The sequence below is a fragment of the Dicentrarchus labrax genome, unplaced genomic scaffold (genome assembly GCF_905237075.1).
Source record: "Dicentrarchus labrax unplaced genomic scaffold, dlabrax2021, whole genome shotgun sequence".
NCBI lineage: Eukaryota > Metazoa > Chordata > Actinopteri > Moronidae > Dicentrarchus > Dicentrarchus labrax.
The window spans coordinates 4,512,449-4,527,421 of NW_026136707.1; the positions used below are offsets into that span (position 1 = coordinate 4,512,449).

Below are 14,973 nucleotides of genomic sequence, written 5' to 3' on the forward strand. Positions count from 1 at the left end.
TTTGCTCTGCTAGTCCAAAGAAACGTTTTTTCCTATATTTCGTGATTGCCTGCCATTGTCTGTCACTGTCACCCGCTTTCTCTTATTGACTTTCAGTTGTGCAACTGTTCCATTCTGTCTCCGCATCCCTGCATTTAACATTAAACTGCACAGAGATGTGACATCCTGAGAAATCTGGTTGATCTTAATCATTCTCATGAAAAGCTTTTAAAATGCACATTATCTACCAACATGCACACCTTAGACTGGCACACACACCACACTGACATACTGTAGATGTATGCACACACAAATACAAGCAAAAGCACACACACACACACACACACACACACACACACACACACACACACACACATTTGCAGATCAGGTTTCATTGTGTCAGTGTGCAGTCCACACACACACACATACACACACACAAACACACACACAGGGTTGTCTGTGTAGAGGGTCCGGTGAGATGGCAGCGCTGTTGGCTGACATGCTATCAAGTTTCAGTAAATACTCACATCATCCTCTGCATCCATGGCCAGGATTTACATTCAGTAGGAATCACTTTCACACAATTAAATTTGGCGTAAATCTTAAGTGCAGAGCAGTGAATGCAGCGATGATTAATCACTTTTTCTTTAGGCATCGGCAGAAAAGATTGAGGAACAGATTTTTAAAAATGTATTCTTATAAGAATGAAAACATGTTTTTATCTGCTAAAACTGTAGAATACGCTGATCATATGCTAGAAACTCCTACTGCCAGCAGCCATTTCCTATTCTTAATATATAGTATATGATTTTATGACTATGTGGTAATTCAAATACATAGGGTGACTTGTTGGAACAACACCTAAAATAAAAGTGATTTTTGTGATATAAATCAAAAATCTAATGTTTTACTTTAACTAGTATGTTCACTGTAATATGTGTCCAGCTAAAGCATTAACAAAATGGCCAAGTGCCAGTGAGAAACAACTGACTGTACGACTTTCCTCAAAAGCTGACTTCAGACGTCCAAACCGCTATTATTAATGTTAAATTATTGATCATTATCGACGACACAAAGACCTTTACCTGGAACCTATAGGCTTTGTTGACAATGTGAAACTGAGTACAGTACATGCATGTGGGAAAAATGTTAAATTAATGCAGTCGTTTCCAGATAGGGGGGGGGGGGTGGGAAAGACCTCGTTTATGGGGGAAAACTACTAAAGGTTTTACTTTTTCTCAATAATCAGTTTTTTTCAGCCTCTTATAGCTTCTTCCGATAAGTAATCAATTGAATCTGGTTGGAAATGACAGGAAAAAATCCATTAAAAAGAGTGTCTGTATTGTTTTAATTATATGCTTATGTGATGTTGTAGATTCCTTGCAGTATCTTAGTGTTAATTCTTTTAACTAGGGCAGCAACTAGCATTTATTTCTATTCTCAAGTAATCTGCAGATTATTTTCTTAATCGTTTGGTCTATTAAAAAATCATCACCATATCCTAGAGCACAAGGTCTTCAAACAATCGAAAACCCTAAAATATTCAATTTACACCAATGTAGAAGAACAAGAAAAGCAGCCTGTTGTCTGATTTAAGAACATGGAACCATCAAATATTTGGCGTTTTTGCTTGAAAAATGAAATTGAACAATTAATCAGTTATCAAAACAGTTGCAGATTAATTTTCTTTTTCTCAATTCATCGCTACACCTATACTTTTAACTGCAACGTTTCACATTATTCTGTTGTGAAACATATTGACTACTGCCTTTAATCAGTACGAAACTTTATCGAACAGACAAAACATTTACTGAATTAGTTCATTAATTTTGCTACAGCATTCAACTACTTAATTGTAGCTGCGTCGATGATTGACAACTGAATTTACACTGAAACACAGATGTCAGTACGTTATGAACACACCACAGTGACTGATGGCTTGTTATCAGCTGGTGTTCTCTTTCTGTTTTGGCATGCAGGGTTGCTGGATCACACAGTTTGTCCTGGCAGATAACCCAGACGCCGACCCCTGGCCCTGCTTCCAGCCTCTCTACCTTCATCCATCCCTCGGCCTCGTCCTTCCTCCAGAACATCAGGATCTCAAACACTGAATCCTCCACAGGTTTACATAAAACTGTTGGTTCCATGCTACAAGGTGGAGAAACTGCATGTTGTGTGGACGTTTTTGGTGGTACACTAAATAGACAGAACTCCAAATATCTATGTTTATTAATACAATGTAGTGGCAAAAGGGAAATCAGTAAATACAGATGCAAGATGGTGACTTTTTCATTCCTCTTTACAAATGTGAAAAATGGTAGAAGAGAGACGATAAAGTAGTCGCACAGAGATAATTGCAGTAATTGAAATAATAGGCCGTGCAGGGGAACTTGTACATCTATTCTTTAAGTGTGTTTCTTTCGAGCATAAGTTTGAGCACTTTTACAGATGGTTTCTTGACAGGCTGCCAACCGATTCATTTAATCTCCACAAGTACAAGGAGAAGGCCGCTCAGGACTGCCAGTTCTGCTGTGACAAACAAGCTCTGGCCTTCAACCAAGCGATTCGACTACCAAAGAAAGTTTGGTTTGAAGGAGAGCCATGGAGGTTTTGTCAAAAGCTCTTTTAGCCTTCCCTTGTCTCCACAGGAAGATTTAGATTACATTAGCTCAATGAGGCCACCTTGAGTACAGCTTGTAGCTTGGCAACAGTTAATATATATATTCAACTATTTCCAGTAAGCTTGATTCTAACTCCCAGTAAGGGTTTAATTGTTGTTGTTTTTTTTGTAGGTGGCTAGGAAAATGCTTTACAAGATTTGAATTTGCAGAGACGAAGAGTCCATTTTAGAAAAATGCTGCTCAGTTATTAAAAACAAAAATGTACATTTCATGGCCTTCACTGGCTGGATGAGTGAGTCCACAGCAGTATGGAAGACTAGTGATTTTGTTGTTTTGTGGTTAAACTGACAACAAGTCATTGTCTCCCTCACTGCTTTGAGACACAAGCTTGAACTAAAGCCAAGTCGGTAAAATTTCTCTCAAAATTTGATTTCCCTTTGGGTTGCATAATAAAAGAGGCCATTTAAAAAAACATCAAGCGCTCCAGTTGCATTCTAAGAAAGATGAGCAGTAATTACAGCCTGATGTCTATTACTTCTTGTCTACTATTGTGCACACTAAACTGGGTCAAATCAACATGTATCTCCATGGAGAAGTTGCACAGTTGTGGGTGAAAATACTGCATTGCTTTTAAAATAGTATTATTTTTTGTAAATCATTAAACCTTTCAACTGTACTCCACAGTGAAAACACTGGCTCAGGTATGCCTGATAGAAATGTAATTTCTTAATAGCATGCAAATACTAATCCATATTATTGAGTTATTGATGAAAAAATAATTGGCTATTTGTGTTTAAAATCAACATTTTTTTTCTTTCTTTCTCATTTCTTCATTTAAATTGTCAATAAATCATTTTATTTTCAGTCAGTTGGCTCATGTCTGCAGGGTTTGTGGTAAGTGACTTTTTTTCCTGTCTCTTCGGTCTGGATGAAATGGCAGCATACAGACAGAGGTGGAATTTGACTGGTTAGAAACACAAAGGTAATTTGTCAAAACAACTTACGTTAAATTGACCTCACAATTACCTTCGTATAATTTTGAACACATTGTTTAAACAGTGTTGAAAATAGAAATAATAACCGTAACCTTTTATTATTCCTAACAGCTTAAGGTAAATTGCTCATGCCGAGGTTTGTATGCAACGCTCAGGTATTTCTGAGATATTGGTTGACTCTGCTTGAGCTATGGCCAAATTGTAAATTAGACATACAAATGCGTAAGTTGTTAATCTGCTTTTTTACACAATTATAGCAGAGATTTTATTTTCTTTCCTCCCAAGCTTAAAGGTTGTTGTGATAAGAATAGATGAAGCTGGATCTGTTCAGCTTTTACACGGTCAGATTAGTTCTGGTTATCACTCTGATTGGGTTTTAGATTAATTATTGGCCTAAAAGTCAATATATCCATGAATTTGGGTTGATCTCATTAGACTGATGTTATCTGTGCTGTTAGATGGACTCACTATTTGACAGCCTACTTCAGAATATTGAAAGATAAATTATGGAAAATACAGATGACCCAAAGGTTAGAGGTAATGTTGATATCGACTTCCACTTCACTGAGAAAGTCAAATTAGACTCTGCTACAATTTATTTCAATTCGACTTTATGACTTGCCCTTTGGCATTTCTTAATCTAAATGTCTAATAAATGGACATTTCTGTAAATGTACCAGTTTTCACCTGCAGTCCTTGGGCAGGTGTTACTCATATAAGCCAAAAATAAAGAATGAATCGGCTCAAAATGATGACTTTCAAACCCCTTTTAATGATGACATTCAAGCACCACATCTCAGATGACTTTAAGACAGAGGAGTATGACAGACAAACACCAATGAAGCATTTTGGGCAGAGCCAGACATGAGCACTAGCCCGGTTTGGGTGTTACTGCAGCTGGAACTAACCAGGAGCAAGCTTTACTGGGGGGGCATCAGAGCCTTGGTCTGGTCCATCACCTGCTGGAAGAACTTCTCCATCATGTCAGTCAGAGGCTTGACCTGGGCGTGGAAGTTGTCGGTCAGAGGCCTGACCTGAGTGTTGAAGTTGTCAGTCAGGGGCTTGATCTGATCCTCAATGTTGGCGATGAAGGGCTTGACCTGCTCCTGCAGCTTGGCGGCCTCGGCCTGGACCTTCTCAACCAGAGGCTGGATCTTGGCCCTGCTGTCCTCCATGTAAGTCCTGTGGAAAGTAGAGGATGTCACAATCTTCTGTTAATCACTGCTGTTGTCTCTGACTTGTATTTTAATAAAGAACAAGGAAGTAAAACTGCCTGACAATTTATTAGTATGACTGTGAATGAAATATCCCTAATACACCGGGTCAGTCAGGGTGGATACTTTGTGTATTTATATATGTATTTAATGCAAGTTTTATCTCAAATACAAGCCATTTACTACCACAATTACAAGCAAAACAAACTATTGCATCCCAATAAAATATATTATTGTGTCCATAAAATAATGAGGAAAGCCTGAATTCAGTGCAGTTAGTAGAGGTTTCTGTCAAAGCAGTAGATAATGAAGAAATGGCAAGAAAATAAAGAATTCTGTTGGTTGTTACTTACTGGGCAGTGTTGGTCACCTCAAGAGCCTTCACCTTCTCCACCATGTCCTGGGTTGCGGTGGTGATGCTGGCAGACATGTCATTGATAATCTTGGTGATCTTGTCCACGTCGGCCTGCACATCACGCTTCACCAGTGACACGGCCTCAGTGCCTGTGAACACACATTTACTGTTCTTTATGTCAAATCCACTAATATTAATTAAAACTTACACACTGCCTATAAACAGTAATGCCTTCAATTCATTAGACTAATGGGTAGGCATTCACACACAATACAACTATTGGAGTACAGCTGAAGTACTAGTCAGCTTTGTCTTTAAACCCTTTGAATCTGGTTGATTCCCAGGTTTTTAATCAAGTGTGTTAAGTCTAACCTTTTTAAACTTATAAAACTAAAACACTTATGACATACAGTGTATTCTAAATTTTGTAGTGGTAAAGTTAAAATCAAGGCCTTTTTAGTTGTTAAAATGTCAAAGAGAAAAGGTTTGGGTGTACAGAAAATGAAACAGATATTCAGAGGTCTGTATGTAATCTTAAAAATACATTACTTATATCAATGCTTTTTTAACTTACCATGGGCAACAGCCAGCACAACGACAAGAGCGGCAACAAGGGAGAATTTCATGGCTGCAGATGAGGAAGATCAACCTAGAGAAAGTTAAAGAATTAGTCAGGAGACGCTGGAAGTGGCAGAGATCACAATAAAAAGGTGGAAAACTGTAGTAAAGCAGCCATTTCTGATAATGTAAGAAATTTAAATAATAGTTAATTTCCCTCAAATATATCAACAATGCATTTTCATCTACAGCCAAACAAAGATGACCAAAGTAAAGCAGCAAGAGACATACCTTAACTCCTGGGGTTCTTGGACCTAACGGTGCCTTCTGTCATGCAGCCAGAGGCTTTTATAGCTCCTGAGGATGAGTAAATCATGGCTAATGAGAGTGTAATCACCTCCAACGTAAAGAAGTGACCTGACAACAGGGATGCAATCTTTGTGTTGGCTGGACCTTGATGCTTGATAGCTGTCACAAGAAAGACACAAAGTCCACTCTGAGTGTGAGTGTGTGAGTTGGAGAAAAAGATTAGTTGTGAAGTCTTGCTGCTATAAACCTCATTCATTTGATCACTTTAACTGCATTTACTCAAGAGCTAAGAATTACATGAGTATTTTTAATGTTTTTTTAATTTATTCTCAACTACATTTTAGAGGGAAATATTTGGCTTTTTACTTTACTACAATATTCTGACAGCTGGAGTTACCTTGAAGATCAGTGTTTTACATACAAAAGAGATTTTCATCTTTTAAAATATAATGTATTGTTACAAATTGAACTAGTGTATACAGTTATCAAATGTAGCTTTACTTCAACCAGATACAACAAAAAAAATGCTGCATACATAGCAATCCAGTGCTTTTACTTGTTATACTTCAAACACATTTTGCTCATTGCCATTTTTATTTAAATAAAAGACATGAAAACGTCTTACTGCACAGGTATATTTAAATGAGTAATATATATATATATATCAACTGAAAAAGGGAAAATACAAAAAGGTGTAAAATAGCCATGAAAGAAAAGGCAACATTTCATTTTCTATGAATGTTTTTCAACAATTCTGGGTAAAGTAATGTGAGTTTTTTCCCTTTTAATAATATACATTATGAAGTACGTCATTTATGAGACCTATTTTTTGATGATGGCAGGGGTTGATTTGTACATTGTTCTGCCTAACAATAAAGTCAGGTGATAGGGTCAGAGTAACTCAGTTGTGCTGACTTAAGAGACCAATCTACGTAGTCCTATCAGCAGTTGCTCCATACTGTATGTGCAATCAACAGCAGGGTGACAGCAGCTCCTGATAAACTCATCACAGAAGATACAGTAGAAGATAGTGTAGATCCTGTGTGTTATCATACTGGGGGCTTTTGGGGGGCACTATGGCAACCCACTTATCCATCAGTTTTTGTACATCTTGATACTGCACCACAGTCCTTGTTGGGGAACGACGAGTACAATAGTGATTACAAATAAATTCTCATTTCTTTAAAAGGCTTTTAAAAAATGACCTTAAGCTTTGTAATGTGGTGAATGAATGAACATTTCGCTTGTGTTAACTTTGCATTGTGTACAAGTCTGCTGTGCTGTCACTTTTAGTGCTTCAGAATGCTTTGAGTGACATTTTTGATTCTGTCTTTCAAAGAATAACAGTAAAAACATGTGTGCAACATCTTCAGGTAGCTAAAGCCAGTATGTTTGACAGGAGCATTGATGTCAAAATAAGTGAATGATAGACTTTGAGTGATTTTAAATAGGATAAATACAACTGAGCATCAATTCAAAATAAACATTGCTTTAGAGAGACATTAAGAGAAATAATCTGCCACCACTGTAGAATTAAGTCGCACATTTCCACAGTTTGATGATACTGGACTATATGGCTGCATATTGATATTGATTTGTTTTCTCATTTTCATGCTTACATGCTAGGTCACCAGCCACAAGACTAAAGTTCAGGTCAGCCATTATCTTTCCTTAGTATGCTTTGCTAACTTTAGGCCTGTAATAGTAAAGTTTTGTGCTTAAGAATTCTTATAGGCAACACACACACGTACACATCTAAACACATTACTTGAGATAATTGACATAATTTAAAAGTAACTTTTTTTAATGTTTGGGGTTGGATTATCTTCAACTAATGTTGTTATCTACGCAGAGTTTACTTCAGTTGAACTTAAGTGAACCCACCACATGATGCGTCCTACAGACCTCGACTCATTCGACTGTAAGTGCAACACAGTAATAAATCAGCATAAACATAAACCAAACCTCTCTCTGACCACAGATACACGTTTCTCTTATTCATCTATCAATCCACGTCTTTGCTCATATTGTGGTTTTGGATTACAATGGCAACAGGGAAAGCAGAGCAGCCCCACTGGTCCTTTTCCTCTATAACAGGGAACTCAAACCACCGGCCCAGGGGCCATTTGTGGGCCTCCGTCCTCCCTCCAGTCCGCGACATGATGTTAAAAAATAGAGACGATGTGGATATGATATTATGATAATCCTGTTGTTGTTTCATATCAATTTAAACTACCCTTTCATATACAGTTAGACACATTTAGATATGCTGTCCTTCTGATACTGGCCACTAGATGGCAACATTGCAAGGGATTGTAGTTTTGCCCATTTAAATCTGATCCTTCAGTGCCTTAATCTTGTGAGCACAGGTGTGGATTAAAATAGCTGTAAGTAATTTATGTCACTAACAGAACCTGCCATTTATTATTTCTGTGTTATTGCAGCCAGCGGATCTGATCAGTCAGTCGCAATTCATTTTACCTTCACTCATTAGAAAGGAACTACAGGAAACTGATCCCCTCCACTCAGGCCTGCTGTTCATTCAATCACTTACAAACACCCGAGAGGCCTTTTTACTGCCACCAAACGAAGTCTCTAAACATCATCTGTCACACATCCATTTCACATCCTTTTTCCAGCCTAAACAAATATTCTTATTGCTAATACTGCAAACGAGACCGTGTCAGGAACGGCTCTATATTGTGTCCGGAAAGCAATCTGCATTTTATTCTATTACATTTAAGGCTTAAGCATTATTTAGTGACTCCCTCCCAGAACCTTATGTATTACCCAGAGAGCACAAGAAGTGTAATCCCACTAAATATGAAACCTACTCCTCCTGTTAACGGCTGCTGTTCCCAAAATGTGATATTCAACTACGAGTCTTAGACTCTACTGCACTTTTTCTTGCACTTTGTTCCTGCTGAGATTTCTAACTAACAAACCAGGTTCAGTGCTGCCTTCAGTGTGTCTGTCAGTCTTACAACAACATCCCTGCTTTCCCTCATTTTAAAATTTGCCTACACTGCTGAGAACAGCCAGACTATTATTAAGCTGCATAGCTCTCAGCATCCTTGTCTGCTTCTTAATTAACCTTACCTGCACATGTTTCATTTCTATTTTTCTAGTTTATTGTCTCTCTCTGCACATATTTAATTCCTCTGCAAAAGTTTAATTGATCCAATTTCATCTATGGCCACTGTGCTATAGGTTAATTTTAATTATAATGTATGTTAAATGTATGTCTAATGTATGTTTGTATGCTGCTACTGGATGCTTGAATTTCCCTCGGGATAAATAAAGTATCTATCTATCTATCTATCTATCTATCTATCTATCTATCTATCTATCTATCTATCTATCTATCTATCTATCTATCTGATTCCACATGCAGCATATATAGAGGTGGAATTGAAACTTATGTCAGTCTTTCACTAAGCATCTCCAGTACATCCTCTCACTTCATGTTTTTTATTTACCAAGCCTGTCTGTCTGTCTTCCCTGTCATGTGATCCAACTCACCACCAGATGGTGATCAAATGACAGTCCTGTATACCAGAACTGCAACCTGGGGTCTCATGCATGGACCGAGAGCCCTCTGCTGGTCATGTGAATTATTTTAACTAAATGTGGTACTGAACATGTGGAATCATGAGAATCATCCATTTATCTGGCTTCTCTCCATTGGCTCCCTGTTTGGTGTAGAATTTAATCCAAGATTTGACTTTTAAAGCATGTCCGAGTCTGGCCCTATGCTACATAGCAGACATGTTGACCCCTTATAAGCCAGTTCAGAGCCTTAGATCCTCAGGTGGGGCCCTTCGATCCTCAGGTGGGGCCCTTCTGTCCGGGCTTACATCTAAAGGTGACCCTACTTTTGCCATCAGGGCCCTTTGACTTTACCTGGACTCGACCTTTATGTGATGTCATCTTTTTACTTCATTCAATCTACATTATTTTATTTTTCATTTCCATAACTTCCATTCTACTTCTGTTATTGTATTTTGGTATTCTTAATTTTTATATTTAACATGTTGTGTATCACAATCATTATGTACTTTGTAAACCCTGTTTTACGGTCCTATATTAATTAAGTTATATATTATTATAATTGCTTATAAATTGTCAAAATAAGGCAGATTTGTGGTTTTGTATGGAGAAAAGCCTCTCCAGCAGCCTGCAGTCCATTCCCAGACTTTACATTATACACAGTTTTTAAACATTTATATTTACTACAAGTGGTTATCGAAACAAAAATTATAAAAATACCTTACAGCCAACTTGACTTTAGACTGTGCGCAGAAAAAAATAAAGATGATGAACGTGATTTGCTGTAGTTTCTTACAACATCCGCCGACCTGTTGTCTCTTGTTGCGCACGCACACACACAGAGACAGACAGACAGACAGACAGACAGACATCATGGCGGACGTATTGGATCTTCATGAAGCGGGAGGAGAAGACTTTCCTATGGATGAGGATGGTGATGGTAATATTAATACTTGTACGCGTTAGTGCCAGATGCTCCACAACCTCGGCGTTCAAACGATGTGTAACTATGGAGATCTAACGTTGTCATTAAAAATGGCCGTGGTCGAAAAAAGAAACGTGGTGGCAGGCCTGAGGCATGCTAACGAGCTAATATTAGGCTAACAAGGCACTGGTGGTTCATTCAAACGCTCTTTGTAGGTTAGATAGGTCGTGGTTAAGATGTTTTTTTGTTTTTTAAATGTGTTTACTGGTTTTAAAGCGTGGTTTGTGTTATGTTAAGATAATATAAGTTGGTGTTATTAGCCGCCGCTAGCACGCTAGTTGAGTCTTCATTAAGCTTATAGGCTAGTTAACGTAAATATTAAACTGCGCTGATTTTACAAGTCACATCTCAACATCCATATATGTTTTAGTGTAGCTCGCATGTAACTATTGCGTTAACTACAGAAAATCTAGAGTTCAAATTACATAAACGAAGTGGTTAGTCAGCTAAAAGGTGGCTAATGCTAGTTGGTAAACTGATGTAGCAACGCGCATTGACCTCCATTGTTATTTTCAACTTCTCCAGAAAGCATCCACAAGTTAAAGGAAAAGGCCAAGAAGAGAAAAGGACGAGGCTTTGGCTCAGGTGAGTTTCCACTGTTGGGGATATTTGGTCATGCAATCTCCTACTGAATGTACTTTTAACATTGTTTGTCAGCAGGGTTTAGTGTATATATATATATATTTTTTGTTTGCAGAGGAAGGAGCCAGATCCAGAATCAAAGAGGACTATGATACTGTGGAGCAGGATGGGGACGAGCCAGGCCCTCAGAGATGTGAGTGTGGTTTGCATTTAAGATAAGAATAAGTATAAGCTGCACATTTGTCACCCTAAAGTGCATCTGCGATTTATCAAGATCCTGCTGCCTGTGTCATTTATGAGTTTAGTTAACTCACAACAACTTACAAAACTAATACTGAAATATTGTTGATATTGAACCCGTTAGTTCAGTTATTTACTTTTCCCTCCCAATCCCATTCACATCCCCCTTCTCAACAATGCTTTAAAACTCGTTTACACACGAACAGTTATAATTATTATTATATTTAATAATGTTTAGTCCGCTGAGCAATTTTAAAAACACAAATGATATTGTTTCTCATGATGTACATTATCTAAAATCATTTTCCCTATCAGTTGGATTTGTCTGTATTGTTTCTACTTACGTTTTACTTTAGATTTTCTGAAAGGATAAGATATATCTTCTATCTTAATTAACTTTGTGCAAAGAAAAGCATATTATATTTAAATTTGAGTAAATAGAAATAGAGCAGCTTGATAAATGGGTTAATATGATGTATTTTATTCATATGATTAGAATAGTTTTAAATTATTCTGGAGGAACAAACTGGAGCACAGAAGGATTCATACTGGTTAGACCACTGTTTATTTGTACGTCTTGCATGTAATTAGAGCTTCAGTAATCAGAACTCTGCTTGATTTATTAGTTTACATAGCTAAAAGTGCTGCTTGTTTATTATTTGATGCCTGACAACTTTTCTCGTGTCTTGTTGCAGCTGTGGAGGGTTGGATCCTGTTTGTGACAGGTGTACATGAAGAGGCCACAGAGGAAGACATCCATGACAAGTTTTCAGAGTTTGGAGAAATCAAGAACCTACATCTCAACCTTGACCGCAGAACAGGCTACCTCAAGGTGAGACAAATAACCATGCATCATTGGCATGTTTTGTGAGCTCTAGTAGTTCACAAATATGATATTGACCTGTACAATATAAACAGGTATTTAAAATACAAAACAGTCCAGTTGATGGTCAGGTTGGCTGTTTGCCTGCATGTGCAATTCTTCTGTTGATTAAAAGTGCAGGCCAGAAAGCATTTGATGGCATATGAAATTACTCTAATCCCGAATACCTTTCTTGTAGAGATGAGCGAACTATTTACAGCATCAGCATTGCTTGTGCAGTGCAGTAGATCCGCTGCAAAAGACGCAGTGTAGTAAAGTCAAAGTAGGCTGACCATGGTGCACTGCACTCACCATTTGTTGACTTAATTGACAGGAAACTTAATTTAAATAAGGCCATTTCCTAACAAATTGTGAACACGTATTGAGTAAATCTGATAGATAATGTCATTTAAGATGCTTTAATTATATTATGGCTACACATTTAGCACATACTCGTCCTGTAAGGTTAGTGATTTAAGAGAGTACTGATTTAGTGCGTTTACCATTGATAAAGGATCTTGTATGGATTTTTGCATCTTACTTTAAAATTTGTGAAAGAAATAGAAACACGTGTTAAGATGGTTTGACGCATAAGTGTGTAATCTGTTAATTGTGCGCCCTGCAGCTGTTTGCTTAATACAGTTTCTTTGACCATTTATGGTGATGCCACAAAGCCATGAACATCAAGCTTAAAGCCAGAACAGAATGCCATCCAATTACCAAGAAAAGCTTTAAAAGTCAAGTTTACTCAACCTGAAAAATGCCCCAGCTTCTCTGAATCACACTCATTGTTAAGTGAAAAATTATTCCAGATGCAGAGACTGTAAAACCGCATAAGTAAGTTTAGGAAACTTTTTTTTAAATATCACATTATTAAAGAGTAACTTGTTATGTATAAAACCAGACCCTGTCTGTGTTCTGTGTAAAGCGCATCTTTGCTTTATCTATAAAAGAAACGCATATTGTCACTGCTACTTCCTCCTGGTGGTGGTGTATTTTAACTATAGTCTCTTTTTTTATTGAATGTTAAAACTGCAAAATACATTGACATGCCGAGAGACAGAACTAAAGTTATCAGAGGTTTTGCAAATATTTGCGTTTATAAAGTGTGATATGCACTTTGACTGAAGTTGACTTATTGACCCATTGTTTATTAATTTTTTTTTGTCATCCAAAATGAGCAGTATTCTTCAGCTTCCCTCTAAGCCACAAGGTGGCAGCATTGATTTGAGTATGAAGTAGGAACAAAGCATCTTTGGCCTGAAACTCTTCCACCACAAATCATTTCATTTCAGTAAAGCACAGAGAATGTCTATTTTCATTACAGGCTATTCGAAGATAACATGTCTTTATACATTTTTTTTGGTTGTCTTTTCACGGCTTCAGAGAAAATGTATAGTAATAGTTGACTGTGCTTTTCTGCTAAGTTCAAAATTAGTTTGCACAGTGTTCCCAGACTGTGGTATAAGCAGGGCTGTTAAAATAGGACGCTGAATAATACTGTTGGATTATTGTGTGGCGAGTAATCCTGTTTCTGTGCTGTGTTGTTGATTTAAACGCTACCACATTCCAAAGCAGTGATGCTATAAATGTGCAATAACTCACATGACGTCCTGATGATAACTGTCCCTAGGGATATGCACTGGTGGAGTATGAGACGTACAAAGAGGCCCAGGCAGCCATGGAAGGGCTCAACGGTCAGGACATGATGGGCCAGCCTATCAGTGTTGACTGGGGATTTGTCAGAGGGCCCCCCAAGAACAAGAGAAGGTGTGTATTTATCTGTTTGTGGTGGCAGCAACTTGCCGTAAAGGGAGGGTTATATTGTGTAAAAAATCTCATCATGTTTATCACCTAGCCCTTGATGTTTGCAATGTTGACAACGTAACTATTTAAGTATCTAAATAATATATTTATTTAATGGCTTTTAATTTAAAAGAATTAATAATTGAACTGTATTTTCCTGTTTTTAACGTGATGTGGTTTTTCACAGGACTGGCGGGCGACGACGCAGCAGAAGTCCAGACAGAAGGCGGCGTTGAGTTTGGCAGTTGTCATTGGCTAGAGGAGTTGTCTGTCACTCTGACAGTTTATAATCCACTCGTTCTGTCATAAGAAACTAATTTCAAAGTTTTTGTACAATATTTTGGAGTAACAGTTGTTGTGGAATTTAGTTGTGCAACTACAAACATTTTGAGATATGGAATTGCTCTTCTTAAAAGATGAATAACAAAAGAATAAATTCGCTCAACCGCAGCATCTTCAGTTTTTTGTAAATTGCTTATGCTGCGTTAAATTGCAACAGACGGATATCCATTCAACTCTCTGTGAAACTAGTTTTTTTTTTTTTTACTTTCAAGACCAACTACATGTTTCCGGTTGTCATGATTCCCTCAAAAAGCATGTTTCAGTTTGCTCAATGTTGCGTGCATTTTATTGTGCTGGAGTGTTTTTGTTTTATATTACTTGGAGGGGGGAGAAAAAAAAATTAAACTTTTTAAAAGGTAAACGTGTGTGTGTGTGTGCCCTGTTTTTGTGTTTTTATTTAGCACCGCTAATGACGTAGGGTTTACATCATCCTGGATGACCTCACCCAGGCATTGATGCCGCCCCGGCTATTTTGTCCACTCCGAAAGCACCTGTCACTCTGGACTCAGTGCCACACTCATAGGCTGCCCGGACTAAAACCCTTGCCCCTTTTATTTTTCTGCAGCCAATTGGCAA

The 14,973-nt window shown here is 37.7% G+C and overlaps 2 protein-coding genes across 3 annotated transcripts; one reads left to right on the forward strand and one right to left on the reverse strand.

Moving 5' to 3' along the window:
* Positions 1–4,347: 4,347 nt before the first annotated feature.
* On the reverse strand, positions 4,348–6,097 carry afp4 (antifreeze protein type IV). The gene is made up of 4 exons (XM_051406232.1): positions 6,014–6,097; positions 5,739–5,813; positions 5,163–5,313; positions 4,348–4,777 (listed from the first exon to the last, which is right to left on the reverse strand). The coding sequence occupies exons 2-4, from the start codon at positions 5,788–5,790 to the stop codon at positions 4,516–4,518; spliced, it is 465 nt and encodes a 154-aa protein (XP_051262192.1). The 5' UTR covers positions 5,791–5,813; positions 6,014–6,097; the 3' UTR covers positions 4,348–4,515.
* Positions 6,098–10,375: 4,278 nt separating this feature from the next.
* rbm8a (RNA binding motif protein 8A) lies at positions 10,376–14,758 on the forward strand. Of its 2 annotated transcripts, none has more exons than XM_051406231.1 (6): positions 10,376–10,514; positions 11,091–11,150; positions 11,263–11,340; positions 12,083–12,219; positions 13,883–14,019; positions 14,243–14,758. In XM_051406231.1, the coding sequence occupies exons 1-6, from the start codon at positions 10,454–10,456 to the stop codon at positions 14,289–14,291; spliced, it is 522 nt and encodes a 173-aa protein (XP_051262191.1). In that variant the 5' UTR covers positions 10,376–10,453; the 3' UTR covers positions 14,292–14,758. The 2 variants fall into 2 exon arrangements, with proteins under 2 accessions (XP_051262191.1, XP_051262190.1); XM_051406230.1 differs by having other exon boundaries at positions 10,388–10,520.
* The last annotated feature ends 215 nt before the right edge of the window (positions 14,759–14,973 follow it).

Excerpts from the sequence above, each read along its gene's own strand:
- afp4 (XM_051406232.1), bottom strand. The coding sequence starts at position 5,790 with ATGAAATTCTCCCTTGTTGCCGCTCTTGTCGTTGTGCTGGCTGTTGCC. Across the intron at positions 5,314-5,738 it reads TGTGCTGGCTGTTGCCCATG|GCACTGAGGCCGTGTCACTG; the intron begins GTAAGTTAAAAA and ends GTGTGTTCACAG. Across the intron at positions 4,778-5,162 it reads GAGGTGACCAACACTGCCCA|GACTTACATGGAGGACAGCA; the intron begins GTAAGTAACAAC and ends TACTTTCCACAG.
- rbm8a (XM_051406230.1), top strand. The coding sequence starts at position 10,454 with ATGGCGGACGTATTGGATCTTCATGAAGCGGGAGGAGAAGACTTTCCT. Across the intron at positions 11,151-11,262 it reads AGGACGAGGCTTTGGCTCAG|AGGAAGGAGCCAGATCCAGA; the intron begins GTGAGTTTCCAC and ends TTTTGTTTGCAG. Across the intron at positions 12,220-13,882 it reads GCAGAACAGGCTACCTCAAG|GGATATGCACTGGTGGAGTA; the intron begins GTGAGACAAATA and ends AACTGTCCCTAG.